The sequence below is a fragment of the Nerophis lumbriciformis genome, linkage group LG19 (assembly GCF_033978685.3).
Source record: "Nerophis lumbriciformis linkage group LG19, RoL_Nlum_v2.1, whole genome shotgun sequence".
NCBI classification, from domain to species: Eukaryota; Metazoa; Chordata; class Actinopteri; order Syngnathiformes; family Syngnathidae; genus Nerophis; species Nerophis lumbriciformis.
Window position 1 is genome coordinate 33,905,873 of NC_084566.2, and position 14,334 is coordinate 33,920,206.

General features: G+C 38.1%; 1 protein-coding gene across 1 annotated transcript in view; it reads left to right on the top strand.

Annotated features, from left to right (window-relative positions):
- The window catches only part of abca4b (ATP-binding cassette, sub-family A (ABC1), member 4b), a 115,275-nt gene that overhangs the window by 38,876 nt on the left and 62,065 nt on the right, over window positions 1-14,334 (top strand). Inside the window, exons 13-16 of the mRNA XM_061978866.2 lie at window positions 3,088-3,204; window positions 4,211-4,408; window positions 9,425-9,630; window positions 13,297-13,473. Coding sequence (XP_061834850.1) covers window positions 3,088-3,204; window positions 4,211-4,408; window positions 9,425-9,630; window positions 13,297-13,473 — 698 coding nt within the window. The remainder of the gene's footprint in view (window positions 1-3,087; window positions 3,205-4,210; window positions 4,409-9,424; window positions 9,631-13,296; window positions 13,474-14,334) is intronic.

A 14,334-nucleotide genomic window follows, 5' to 3' on the forward strand; every position in this document is an offset into this window, starting at 1 on the left:
GTCTCGTTTTTTTTCTACCAAGAAAAGTGCACTTGTTATTAGTGAGAATATACTTATTTTAATGTATTTTTGGGTTCATTGAGGTCAGCTAATTTTACTTGTTTTGGAAAGTCTTGACAAGCCGAATTTTCTTGTTCTATTGGCAGATAATTTTGCTTCGTTCAAATAAAATACCCCTCATTTTTGTTTTTCTTGTTTTTGAACACTGACTTTTTGCAGTGTATTGTTTGTGTGACAATCATTGGTACTTTAACTTCAACTTGAACCTGTTTGCTAGCGACTGTGCGACAGGGAGTAGAGGGTGGATAGGAGGGTTTTGTTTTCTTGCACTGCAAAAAGTCAAGTGTTCAAAAACAAGAAAAAAAAATACAAAAATGAGGGGTATTTTATTTGAACTAAGCAAAATTATCTGCCAATACAACAAGAAAATTTGGCTTGTCAAGACTTTCCAAAACAAGTAAAATTAGCTAACTTCAACGAACCCAAAAATACCTTAAAATAAGTATATTCTCACTAATAACAAGAGCACTTTTTTTGGTAGAAAAAAAAAAATCAGACCTTTTTGTTCAATATGTTGAAAAATATTCTTAAATGAAGTAAATGCTAGTGCCATTATCTTGACATAATGATATGCGCTCGGCATTACATTTCTTGAAACCAGCAAACTTATACTAAAAACTAATTTATTGTTCTTAATGGAAAGGCAACAAGGCAACCGCTTGTTACTCTCGGGGTCTCCTAGCCGCTCAGGCAAATCATATTGTCTAAAAATGCATTTTTCCATGGATAACATGACATCATCGCGCCAAGTGCGTGCTCTTTCAGTCAATCAGTGCGCATATATACAGCCCGGCCCCCGGCCAAAATGATTTTTAATTGTAATTTTGAAGAAAGTACGTATTTTCTATTGTTTCATTGAAAATAAAACCGCAAAGTCCATTTGGCTGTCATCTGTTTTAATTATGAGACACAATTGTGTCAAAGTCATTACTTTTTTTTTCATGCTTGAAATAAGAAATGATTACTTTAAAAAAGTAGTTTTATACTTGTGAGTGTTGATGACACAGCTTTGCAACAGTTGATATTCTAGTTTCAAGCATGTTTTACTCAATATAGGTCATCAAATCTCAGCAACAAGTTGTAATATCTTACTGAGATCATTTAGGACCAAAACCCTTAAAACAAGTCAAACACTCTAACATAAAATCTGCTTAGTGAGAAGAATTATCTTATCAGACAGAAAATAAGCAAATATCACCCTTATTTGAGGTATTTAATCTTACTTAACATTAAAAACATTTTCACATTGTCATTAAGGGGTATTTTGTGTATAATTTTGAGGACAAAATGAATTCATGCCGCTTTGGAATAAGGCTGCAACATAACAAAATAAAAATAAAGTGGTGTGAATACTTTCCGGATGTACCGTAGAAGATCTTCACCTAATGTTTTTTGCAGTGGCAGCCAGTCAGAGTTCAACACACTGCAAAAACTGAAATCTAAGTAAGATGAAATATCTCAAATAAGGGTGATATTTGCTTATTTTCTGTCTGATAAGATAATTCTTCTCACTAAGCAGATTTTATGTTAGAGTGTTTTACTTGTTTTAAGGGTTTTGCTCCTAAATGATCTCAGTAAGATATTACAGCTGGTTGCTGAGATTTGATGACCTATATTCCATTAAGAACAATAAACTAGTTTTTGCTGGTTTCAAGAAATGTAATGCCGAGCGCATATCATTATGTCAAGATAATGGCACTAGCATTTACTTCATTTAAAAATATTTTTCAACATATTGAGCAAAAAGGTCAAAAAAAATTTCTACCAATAAAATTGCACTTGTTATTAGTGAGAAAATACTTATTTTAAGGTATTTTGGGGTTCATTGAGGTTAGCTAATTAGGGACCGAGTCCCTTTGGGACAGAGGACCCTATTGTATTTCTAGCGTTTTATTATTATACCGCCGCCTCTTTGAGCTGTAATTTGGCCCCTTTAACATGCTTCAAAACTCACCAAATTGGACACACACATCAGGACTGGCAAAAATTGCGATCTAATCAAAAAACCAAACCCCAAAACTCAAAATTGCACTCTAGCGCTCCCTAGGAAGAATACACAGACAAAACTGCCTGTAACTCCCAGTAGGAATGTCGTAGAGACATGAAACAAAAACCTCTATGTAGGTCTTACTTAGACCTAGATTTCATACACTGACATCCTTCAGCAAAAATCAACATGATGTTGGCAATTCCCCCTTCAAAACAAAAGTTTAGTAAAAACAGTCACCTTTGCCTCTTTCAGCTGTAATTTGACCCCCATAACATGCTTCAAAACTCACCAAACTGGACACACACATCAGGACTGGCGAAAAATGCGATCTAATCAAAAAACCAAACCCCAAAACTCAAAATTGCGCTCTAACGCCCCCTAGGAAGAAAACACAGACAAAACTGCTCCTAGGAAGAAAACACAGACAAAACTGCCTGTAACTCCCAGTAGGAATGTCATAGAGACATGAAACAAAAACCTCTGTGTAGGTCTCACTTAGACCTACATTTCATATATTGACAACCCCCAGCAAAAATCAACAGGAAGTTTGCAATTCCCCCTTCAAAAAAAAGTTGTGTAAAAACAGTCACCTTTTTTCAAACATTATGTCGTCAGAGCGCGTTTGTCGTGTCGGCTTCAAATTAGCACAGGAGAGAAATTGAACCCTTCTGATTAAAAGTTGATGAAAGAGTTTAAATTACTGCTCCGGTTTGGATTTTATGTGCCGTCAAAGTCGGTCCCGTCCATCGCTGCTTGCAGCTTTAATTTAAGAATATTTTTCAACATATTGAGCAAAAAGGTCTCATTTTTTTTCTACCAATAAAAGTGCACTTGTTATTAGTGAGAAAATACTTATTTTAAGGTATTTTGGGGTTCATTGAGGTTAGCTAATTTTACTTGTTTTGGAAAGTCTTGACAAGCCAAATTTTCAAATAAAATACCCCCAATTCTTGTATTTTTTTTCTTGTTTTTCAACACTGACTTTTTGCAGTGCATCATTACGACGTTATAAAGTTGCACCTTCCGTTGGCGTTTAGGCGAACACCACATTCGAGGAGCTGGAGAGGCTGCAGAACTTGGGGAAGATGTGGGAGGACGTTGGACCTCAGCTGTGGGATTTCTTCCACAGCAGCGTGCAGATGAATATGATCAGGGTAAGTACTTGAGAAATAATGCAAATATTCATGGATACTGCATTCCTTGCAACTAGGAAGCTAGACCAGTGTTTTTCAACCTTTTTTGAGCCGAGGCACATTTTTTGCGTTGAAAAAATGCGGAGGCACACCACCAGCAGAAATCATTAAAAAACTAAACTCAGTTGACAGTAAAAAGTCGTCGCAATTGTTGGATATGACTTTAAAGCATAACCAAGCATGCATCAATATAGCTCTTGTCTCAAAGTAGGTGTACTGTCACCACCTGTCACATCATGCTGTGACTTATTTTGTTTTTTTTTGCCGTTTTCCTGTGCGCAGTGTTTTAGTTCTTGTCTTGCGCTCCTGTTTTGGTGGCTTTTTCTCTTTTTATAGTATTTTCCTGTAGCAGTTTCATGTCTTCCTTTGAGCGATATTTCCCGCAGCAATCAAGAATATTTCAGTGGTTTTTATCCTTCTTTGTGGGGACATTGTTGATTGTCATGTCATTTTCGGATGTACATTGTGGACGCCGTCTTTGCTCCACAGTAAGTCTTTGCTGTCGTCCAGCATTCTGTTTTTGTTTACTTTGTAGCCAGTTCAGTTTTAGTTTTGTTCTGCATAGTCTTCCCTAAGCTTCAATGCCTTTTCTTAGGGGCACTCACTTTTTGTTTATTTTTGGTTTAAGCATTAGACACTTTTTTACCTGCACACTGCCTCCCGCTGTTTCCGACCTCTGCAAAGCAATTAGCTACCGGCTGCCACCTACTGATATGGAAGAGTATTACACGGTTACTCTGCCGAGCTCTAGACAGCACCGACACTCAACAACAACACATCATTTGCAGACTATAATTACTGCTTTGCAAAACATATTTTTAACCCAAATAGGGGAAATTAGCTCATCTCCCACGGCACACCAGACTTTATCTCACCGCGGCACAGTGGTTGAAAAACACTGAGCTAGACAATGGCGATGAAAGAAATATTTACTGTAAATTCACTGCACCTTGCGTCATCACCGCAGGACACGCTGGGAAACCCAACGGTGATGAACTTTGTGGACGAAAGCCTGAAGGACGCGAACCTGACCGCCAAAGACATCCTCAACTTCCTGCACGCCGGCCCGGAGGAGACCAGGCAGGCGGGAATGGCCAGCTTCGACTGGAGGAACGTTTTCAACCTCACCGACCAGATCATACGCACCGTCAACCAATATTCTGAGGTGAGAAGATACCTTTATGTTATACGTTTTGACTACTTTTTTTTATTTGCGATTTCTGGATGCTCCTATCCCAGGGGTCGGCAACCCAAAACATTGAATATTGGACCAAAAATACAAAAAACAAATGTGTCTGAAGCCGCAAAAAGTGCAAAGCCGTATATAAGTCTTATAATGAAGGTAAAAAAGACCTGGGCAAAATACGGCCCGCGGGTCACGTTCTACATCATTTTTTTAGACCTTTAACACATACTTGCCAACCCTCCCGAATTTTCTGGGAGACTCCAGAAATTCAGCGCCTCTCCCGAAAACCTCCCGGGACAAATATTCTCCCGAAAATCTCCCGATTTTCAGCCGGAGCTGGAAGCCACACCCCCTCCAGCTCCATGTGGACCTGAGTGAGGACAGCCTTTTTTCATGATGAGAGGACAACAGGGTGACAAGAACTAAATCATCCAGACTAGAGATACAGTAAATTGTATTATTATGTTTATTTTACCTAAAAACAAATATATTTATTAATTTAAAAAAATAAACTAAATACATTTTTTATTTTTTTTATTTTGCTAAAAACATCAAAATTAATTGTATTTTTATTTGTATTTTTTTGTGACTCCTTATTACATCCAGCCATAGAATTATACATTAAAATAAACATATTTGAAATAATTGATTTTAAATGATCATAATAATTCATTTAAAATGACCATATTTAATTATTAAAATAATTGCTTGTTTATCAACAACTTTAGCATTTTATTCATTACATTTTGAAACTCTCAGAAGCCAAGTTGTTATATTCCTTAATATCTATTTATGCAAGTTTGAAGTATCAATTATCTAAACACAGTTTTGTTTGCATATTTTCAGGATGTAGACATATATATATATATATATATATATATATATATATATATATATATATATATATATATATGTATGAAATACTTGACTTGGTGAATTCTAGCTGTCAATATACTCCTCCCCTCTTAACCACGCCCCCAACCACGCCCCGCCCCACCCCCGACCACGCCCCCACCCCCCACCTCCCGAAATTGGAGGTCTCAAGGTTGGCAAGTATGCTTTAACATCAAAACTGTCGTCGCCATTATGATGTGCAGTGTTGTTTTGAAATGACCGGAAGTCTTCAACTATAGAAAATATTTCAGTGGTCGAAATCTGCGCTTTTGGGTGTTATAGGAATTATTAAGGTAATCTACGTCACAGCAGCTCAGACCAGGAACAAAGCAGAGTGGGGCGGGGTTTGTTTTTGGAGCAGCCAGCCCAAAACGCACGTGTCAGAAACAGATGCTTACGTGATAATAAATCATATTGTAGGTGTTTATTACCCTTTGCACTCATATTTTGATGTTTGTTTAATTTTTGTTGTGTTTTGCTTGATTGTAAACGATACACAACTACCGAGGAGCTGGTCTGAGAAGTAAAAGAGGTCGTTAATATTCAGTGTTTTATTGTTCGTAGTTAATATCGTGAATCCCACTTTCTTTATTTTCATGTACAGTCGTGGTCAAAAGTTGACGTACACTTGTAAAGAACATAATGTCATGGCTGTCTTGAGTTTCCAATCATTTCTACAACTCTTATTTGTTTGTGATAGAGTGATTGGAGCACATATTTGTTGGTCACAAAAAACATTCATGAAGTTTGGTTCTTTTATGAATTTATTATGATCACCCCCTGGGAGGTGAGGGGAGCAGTGGGCAGCAGTGGTGGCCGCGCCCGGGAATCATTTTTGGTTCCAACCCTTAACGCTGAGTGCCAAGCAGGGAGGTAATGGGTCCCATTTTTATAGTCTTTGGTATAACTCAGCCGGGGTTTGAACTCACAACCTACCGATCTCAGAGCGGACACTCTAACCCAGGGGTAGGGAACCTATGGCCCTCGAGCCAGATGTGGCTCTTTTGATGACTGCATCTGGCTCTCAGATAAATCTTAGCTGACATTGCTTAACACAGGGGTCGGCAACCCTCGGCTCCAGAGCCGCATGCGGCTCTTTAGCACCGCCCTAGTGGCTCTCTTGAGCTTTTTCAAACATGTATGAAAAATGGAAAAAGATGAGGGGGAACATTTTTTTTTGTTTGTTTTAATATGGTTTTCGTAGGAGGACAAACATGACGCAAACCTCCCTAATTGTTATAAAGCACACTGTTTATATTAAACATGCCTCACTGATTCGAGTATTTGGCGAGCGTCGTTTTGTCCTACTAATTTTGGCGGTCCTTGAACTCACCGTAGTTTGTTTACATGTATAACTTTCTGCAACTTTCTAGGACGTGTTTTATGCCACTTCTTCGTCTCATTTTGTCCACCAAACTTTTAACGTTGTGCATGAATACACAAAGGTGAGTTTTGTTGATGTTGTTGACTTGTGTGGAGTGCTAATCAGACATATTTGGTCACTGCATGACTGCAAGCTAATCGATGCTAACATGCTATTTAGGCTAGCTATATGTACATATTGCATCATTATGCCTCATTTGTAGCTATATTTGAGCTAATTTAGTTTCCTTTAAGTCATCTTAATTCAATTTATATCTCATGACACACTATCTGTATGTAATATGGCTTTTAATTTTTTGCGGCTCCAGACAGATTTGTTTTTTGTATTTTTGGTCCAATATGGCTCTTTTAACATTTTGGGTTGCCGACCCCTGGCTTAACAGGATAAGTACTGAATAATTCCGCTGGTAATCACAGTGTTAAAAATAACGTTCAAAATATAAAACATTCTCATGCATTTTAATCCATCCATCCGTTTTCTACCGCACCTGTTAATGGTAAGAAGTATTTTATTTATTATTGGTTAGCTTCAGAATAACAATGTTATGACTTATTATACTCTAAAAATGTTGGTCTTACTTAAAAATGCACGCATTTAGTTGTGTTCCGTGTTAAAAAATATTACATGGCTCTCACGGAAATACATTTTAATATATTTGGCTTTCATGGCTCTCTCAGCCAAAAAGGTTCCCGACCCCTGCTCTAACCACTAGGCCACTGAGTAAGTGGAGGATTACCTCCAAATTCTTCAGGACAAGCTAAAATCATCAGCCCGGAGGTTGGGTCTTGGGCTCAGTTGGGTGTTCCAACAGGACAATGACCCCAAACCATACTTGCCAACCCTCTCGGATTTTCCGGGAGACTCCCGAATTTCAGCGCCTCTCCCGAAAACCTCCCGGGACAAATTTTCTCCCGAAAATCTCCCGAAATGTAGGCGGACTCAGGTCCTCCACAATATAAAAAAGCGTACCTGCCCAATCACGTTATAACTATAGAATGATTGAGGGCGAGTTCTTGGTTTCTTATGTGGGTTTATTGTTAGGCAGTTTCATTAACGTCCTCCCAGCGTGGCAACAACCCACAACAACAGCAGTCACTTTTTTGTATACGGTAAAGCAGTTCGTCTGCCGTAAACAGCAATGTTGTGACACTCTTAAACAGGACAATACTGCCATCTAGTGCATTTGATGAAAGCACTTTTGTGCGTGCCACACATCAATGCATCATCAGAGAGGGTGTTCAGCATGGTTAGAAAAATAGTGACAGAGAATAGAACAAGGATGGACAATTCAACCCTTAACTCAACAATGAGTAGATGAGTGTTATGTGTGTGTATATGTGTAAATAAATGAACACTGAAATTCAAGTATTTATTTTATATACACACATATATATATATATATATATATATATATATATATATATATATATATATATATATATATACATAGCTACAATTCACTGAACGTCAAGTATTTCTTATATATATATATATATATATATATATATATATATATATATATATATATATATATATATATGAAATACTTGACTTGGTGAATTCTAGCTGTAAATATACTCCTCCCCTTTTAGCCATGCCCCCGTCCCACCCCGACCACGCCGACCCCCACCCCCTCCCCCCACCTCCCGAAATCGGAGGTCTCAAGGTTGGCAAGTATGCCCCAAACACACGTCAAAAGTGGTAAAGAAATGGCTAAATCAGGCTAGAATTAAGGTTTTAGTCCTGACTTAAACGTGTGGGCAATGCTGAAGAAACAAGTCCATGTCAGAAAACCAACACATTTAGCTGAACTGCACCAATTTTGTCAAGAAGAGTGGTCAAAAATTCAAGCAGAAGCTTGTGGATGGCCACCAAAAGCGCCTTATTGCAGTGAAACTTGCCAAGGGACATGTAAGCAAATATTAACATTGCTGTATGTATACTTTTGACATTTGCTCACATTTTCAGTAGACCCATAATAAATTCATAAAAGAACCAAACTTCATGAATGTTTTTTTGTGACCAACAAGTATGTGCTCCAATCACTCTATCACAAAAAAATAAGAGTTGTATAAATGATTGGAAACTCAAGACACAGCCATGACATTATGTTCTTTACAAGTGTATGTCAACTTTTGACATTTTGGGTGTAAACAACTGTAAAATTCCATTCTGTTTTTTTGAGGTGGTCTGTCGTAATGTTTTTAGCATTCTATCGGACGTCGTGATTTTTGGTATTAGTGTTCCTGAAAAAAAGGGACCCAAACACACATACTGTACAAAATATTTTTTATATCTAAATGTGTATACATCATTTATACACACATACACATTGGCCCCCCCAGACACATTTTATCTCTCAATGTGGCCCCCAGGTCAAAATATTTGCCCAGCTCTGCTTCCCACTATGCCAGTTTGCTAAAACTACCCAGGGTGTTTTGTCCTTCTTGTAAACCCCACCCGAGTCATTTTCATCTTGCACCCGATACTTTCCCCTGCTAGTCCGAAGCCAGCAGGTCAGCACATCAAAACCTTGGCACACCACTTGGCGGACACATGTTGCGCTCAGTAGGTAGTGTTCGGAAAGTGAAAACAAGATAAATATGCAACAGTATCTTGGTTTGTTCAGCTGTTTTCTCAGATCATGGTCCACAAAAGCAGAGTTCTTCAGGTCTGACGTAGAAATGTAACCTGACCTAACTCCTCGTCTTCCGCAGTGCATCCACCTGGACAAGTTCGTGGCCTACACCGACGAGTCCCAGATGATCCACCAGGCTTTGTATCTGCTGGAGGAGAACAAATTTTGGGCCGGTGTGGTCTTCGTCGACATGTACCCGTGGACCACCAGCGTCCCGCCGCACGTCAAGTACAAGATCCGCATGGACATTGACGCCGTGGAACGCACCAACAAAGTCAAAGATAGGTCAGTTGGTTCGTGGTCCGCGGTCACGACAGTCCATGTTTGATTCGGATCAGAAAATGTCATTAGGCATAAATATGTTATACAAACCCCGTTTCCATGAGTTGGGAAATTGTGTTAGATGTAAATATAAACGGAATACAATGATTTGCAAATCCTTTTCAACCCATATTCAGTTGAATGCACTTCAAAGACAAGATATTTGATGTTAAAACTCATTAACTTTATTTTTTTTTTTTGCAAATAATAATTAACTTAGAATTTCATGGCTGCAACACGTGCCAAAGTAGTTGGGAAAGGGCATGTTCACCACTGTGTTACATCACCTTTTCTTTTAACAACACTCAATAAACAATTGGGAACTGAGGAAACTAATTGTTGAAGCTTTGAAAGTGGAATTATTTCCCATTCTTGTTTTATGTAGAGCTTCAGTCGTTCAACAGTCCGGGGGTCTCCGCTGTCGTATTTTACGCTTCATAATGCGCCACACATTTTCGATGGGAGACAGGTCTGGACTGCAGGCGGGCCAGGAAAGTACCCGCACTCTTTTTTTTACGAAGCCACGCTGTTGTAACACGTGCTGAATGTGGCTTGGCATTGTCTTGCTAAAATAAGCAGGGGCGTCCATGAAAAAGACGGCAGCATATGTTGTTCCAAAACCTGTATGTACCTTTCAGCATTAATGGTGCCTTCACATTTGTGTAAGTTACCCATGCCTTGGGCACTAATGTACCCCTATTCCATCACAGATGCTGGCTTTTGAACTTTGCGTCAATAACAGTCTGGATGGTTCGCTTCCCCTTTGGTCCGGATGACACAATGTCGAATATTTCCAAAAACAATTTGAAATGTGGACTCGTCAGACCACAGAACACTTTTCCACTTTGCATCAGTCCATCTTAGATGATCTCGGGCCCAGAGAAGCCGGCGGCGTTTCTGGGTGTTGTTGATAAATGGCTTTCGCTTTGCATAGTAGAGCTTTAACTTGCACTTACAGATGTAGCGACCAACTGTATTTAGTGACAGTGGTTTTCTGAAGTGTTCCTGAGCCCATGTGGTGATATCCTTTAGAGATTGATGTCGGTTTTTGATACAGTCTGAGGGATCACGGTCATTCAATGTTGGTTTCCGGCCATGCCGCTTACGTGGAGTGATTTCTCCAGATTCCCTGAACCTTTTGATGATATTATGGACCGTAGATGTTGAAATCCCTAAATTTCTTGCAATTGCACTTTGAGAAACGTTGTTCTTAAACTGTTTGACTATTTGCTCACGCAGTTGTGGACAAAGTGGTGTACCTCGCCCCATCCTTGTTTGTGAAAGACTGAGCATATTTTGGGAAGCTGTTTTTATACCCAATCATGGCACCCACCTGTTCCCAATTAGCCTGCACACCTGTGGGATGTTCCAAATAAGTGTTTGATGAGCATTCCTCAACTTTATCAGTATTTATTGCCACCTTTCCCAACTTTTTTGTCACGAGTTGCTGGCATCAAATTCTAAAGTTAATGATTATTTGCACAAAAAAAAAAGTTTTTTAGTTTGAACATCAAATATGTTGTCTTTGTAGCATATTCAACTGAATATGGGTTGAAAATGATTTACAAATCATTGTATTCCGTTTATATTTACATCTAACAAAATTTCCCAACTCATATGGAAACGGGGTTTGTATATCTCTTACAAAGTATTCTCCCTAGATACTGTTCAAATAAGCCCCAACACAAATCCATAAAGTACTACAGTAAATACTGTGTGCAATGTAAAAAAAAAAAAAGCAAATACTATGAGTGGCTGTGTTGCGGGTGATCTACTAAGACCGTGTACTTTACAGCAGGGGTCCCCAACCTTTTTTGCACCAGGGACTGGTTTAATGTAGGCATTATTTTCAGGGACCGGCCTTCCACGTGTGGTGGATAAATACATGTATAGCAAATAAGTGCATGAAAAATGAATACACGAACAAAACTCACCATAACGCTGAATTAGTGGGAATCCCTGGCATTTTGCCTTTGCAAAAAATCTCTCCATAGACCATACTTGCCAACCCTCCCGAATTTTCCGGGACACTCCCGAAATTCAGCGCCTCTCCCTAAAACCTCCCGGGACAAATATTCTCCCGAAAATCTCCCGTTTGACGGGAAGACGACAGGGTGACAAGAACTAAATCATCCAGACTAGAGATAAATTGTGTTATTATGTTTATCTTACCAAAAATAAATATATTTATTTAATAAAAAATGTTAAAAAAAATAAATAAATTTTTACTATATTTTGCTAAAAATTAATTGTATTTTTATTCGTATTTTTTCTGACTCCTTATTACATCCAGCCATAGAATTATACATTAAAATAAACATATTTGAAATAATTAATTATAAATTATCATAATAATTAATTTAAAATGTCCATATTTAATTATTTAAAAAATTGCTTGTTTATCAACAACTTTAGCATTTTATTCATTACATTTTGAAGCTCTCAGAAGCCAAGTTATGTTATATTCCTTAATGTTTATTTATGCAAGTTTGAAGTATCAATTATCTAAACACAGTTTTGTTTGCATATTTTCAGGATATATATATATATATATATATATATATATATATGAAATACTTGACTTGGTGAATTCTGGCTGTCAATATACTCCTCCCCTCTTAACCACGCCCCCAACCACGCCCCGCCCCAGCCCCGACCACCCCCCCACCCCCCACCTCCCGAAACCGTAAAGCAGTTCGTCTGCCGTAAACAGCAATGTTGTGACACTCTTAAACAGGACAATACTGCCATCTAGTGCATTTGATGAAAGCACTTTTGTGCGTGCCACACATCAATGCATCATCAGAGAGGGTGTTCAGCATGGTTAGAAAAATAGTGACAGAGAATAGAACAAGGATGGACAATTCAACCCTTAACTCAACAATGAGTAGATGAGTGTTGTGTGTGTAAATAAATGAACACTGAAATTCAAGTATTTATTTGATGTATATATATATATATATATATATATAATAATATATATATATATATATATATATATATGTATATATAAAATATATATATATATGTAGCTAGAATTCACTGAACGTCAAGTATTTCTTATATATATATATATATATATATATATATATATATATATATATATATATATATATATATATATAAAATACTTGACTTGGTGAATTCTGGCTGTCAATATACTCCTCCCCTCTTAACCACGCCCCCGACCACGCCCCCACCCCACCCCCGACCACGCCCCCACCCCCCACCTCCCGAAATCGGAGGTCTCATGGTTGGCAAGTATGCCATAGACTTCTGTTTTGTACTCATTTTTGCTAGTAGCAGGCTTTTTTTTTTGGCTTTAGTATCTGATGGGTTATAGATGATACATCACATTCAAGGACAAGAGCATGGATATATAGTAAAGCTATAAATATTTGCCATTAGTTACAATAGATTCCTGTCTATTTCTATTCTAAAAGTTGTAGAATATCACTTTGCGTGTGATATCAAGTTTGCATGTGTTTTAGTACACGTAAAACATTTAGTAGATCAGGCCCTATTGTTGTTTGATTGCATTTGAACTGGTTCAACGATGAAAGTTTTACTGATTAAAACAAAATAAATAAAAAAATGGGCCAATTAGTGTTTGATATGTGTTCTGTTCAGGTACTGGGACCCGGGCCCCAGAGCCGACGCCATAGAGGACCAGAGGTACATCTGGGGGGGCTTTGCCTACCTGCAGGACATGATCGAGCACGGCATCATCAAGGTGCACACTGGCCACGACTGGCCCCTGGGGGTCTACGTGCAGCAGATGCCCTACCCGTGCTATGTGGATGACCTGTGAGTGGGGGCGCTAGACTTAACTGCTTGAAAAAAGAATGACTGAATGATACACGGACTCAAAGTCAAACCAGAGCTAAAACAAATGAAATAACAAGTTCTTTCCATATTTGTTCACAGACCATCGTTGTTTAGATTTCCCATTTTTTGCACAATTGGAAAATGGACAAAACGGATAACAGGCATTCCATTTGAGACATGGTAAATGGGTTAGTGGAAGACTTGCTTTTCCACACTGCAAAAAGTCAATGTTAAAAAACGGAAAAAAAATATATACAAAAAGTAGAGGTATTTTACTTGAGCTAAGCAAAATTATCTGCCAATAGAACAAGAAAATTTGGCTTGTCAAGAATTTCCAAAACAAGTAAAATTAGCTAACCTCAATGAACCCACAAATACCTTAAAATAAGTACATTCTCACTAATAACAAGTGCACTTTTCTTGGTAGAAAAAAAAAGAGACCTTTTTGCTCAATATGTTGAAAAATATTCTTAAATAAGTAAATGCCAATGCCATTATCTTGACTTCAAGAATATTTAAAGGGGAACATTATCACAATTTCAGAAGGGTTAAAACCATTAAAAATCAGTTCCCAGTGGCTTATTATATTTTTCGAAGTTTTTTTCATAATTTTACCCATCACGCAATATCCCTAAAAAAAGCTTCAAAGTGCCTGATTTTAACCATCGTTATATACACCCGTCCATTTTCCTGTGACGTCACATAGTGATGCCAACGCAAACAAACATGGCGGAAAGAACAGCAAGCTATAGCGACATTAGCTCGGATTCAGACTCGGATTTCAGCGGCTTGAGCGATACAACAGATTACGAATGTATTGAAACGGATGGTTGTAGTGTG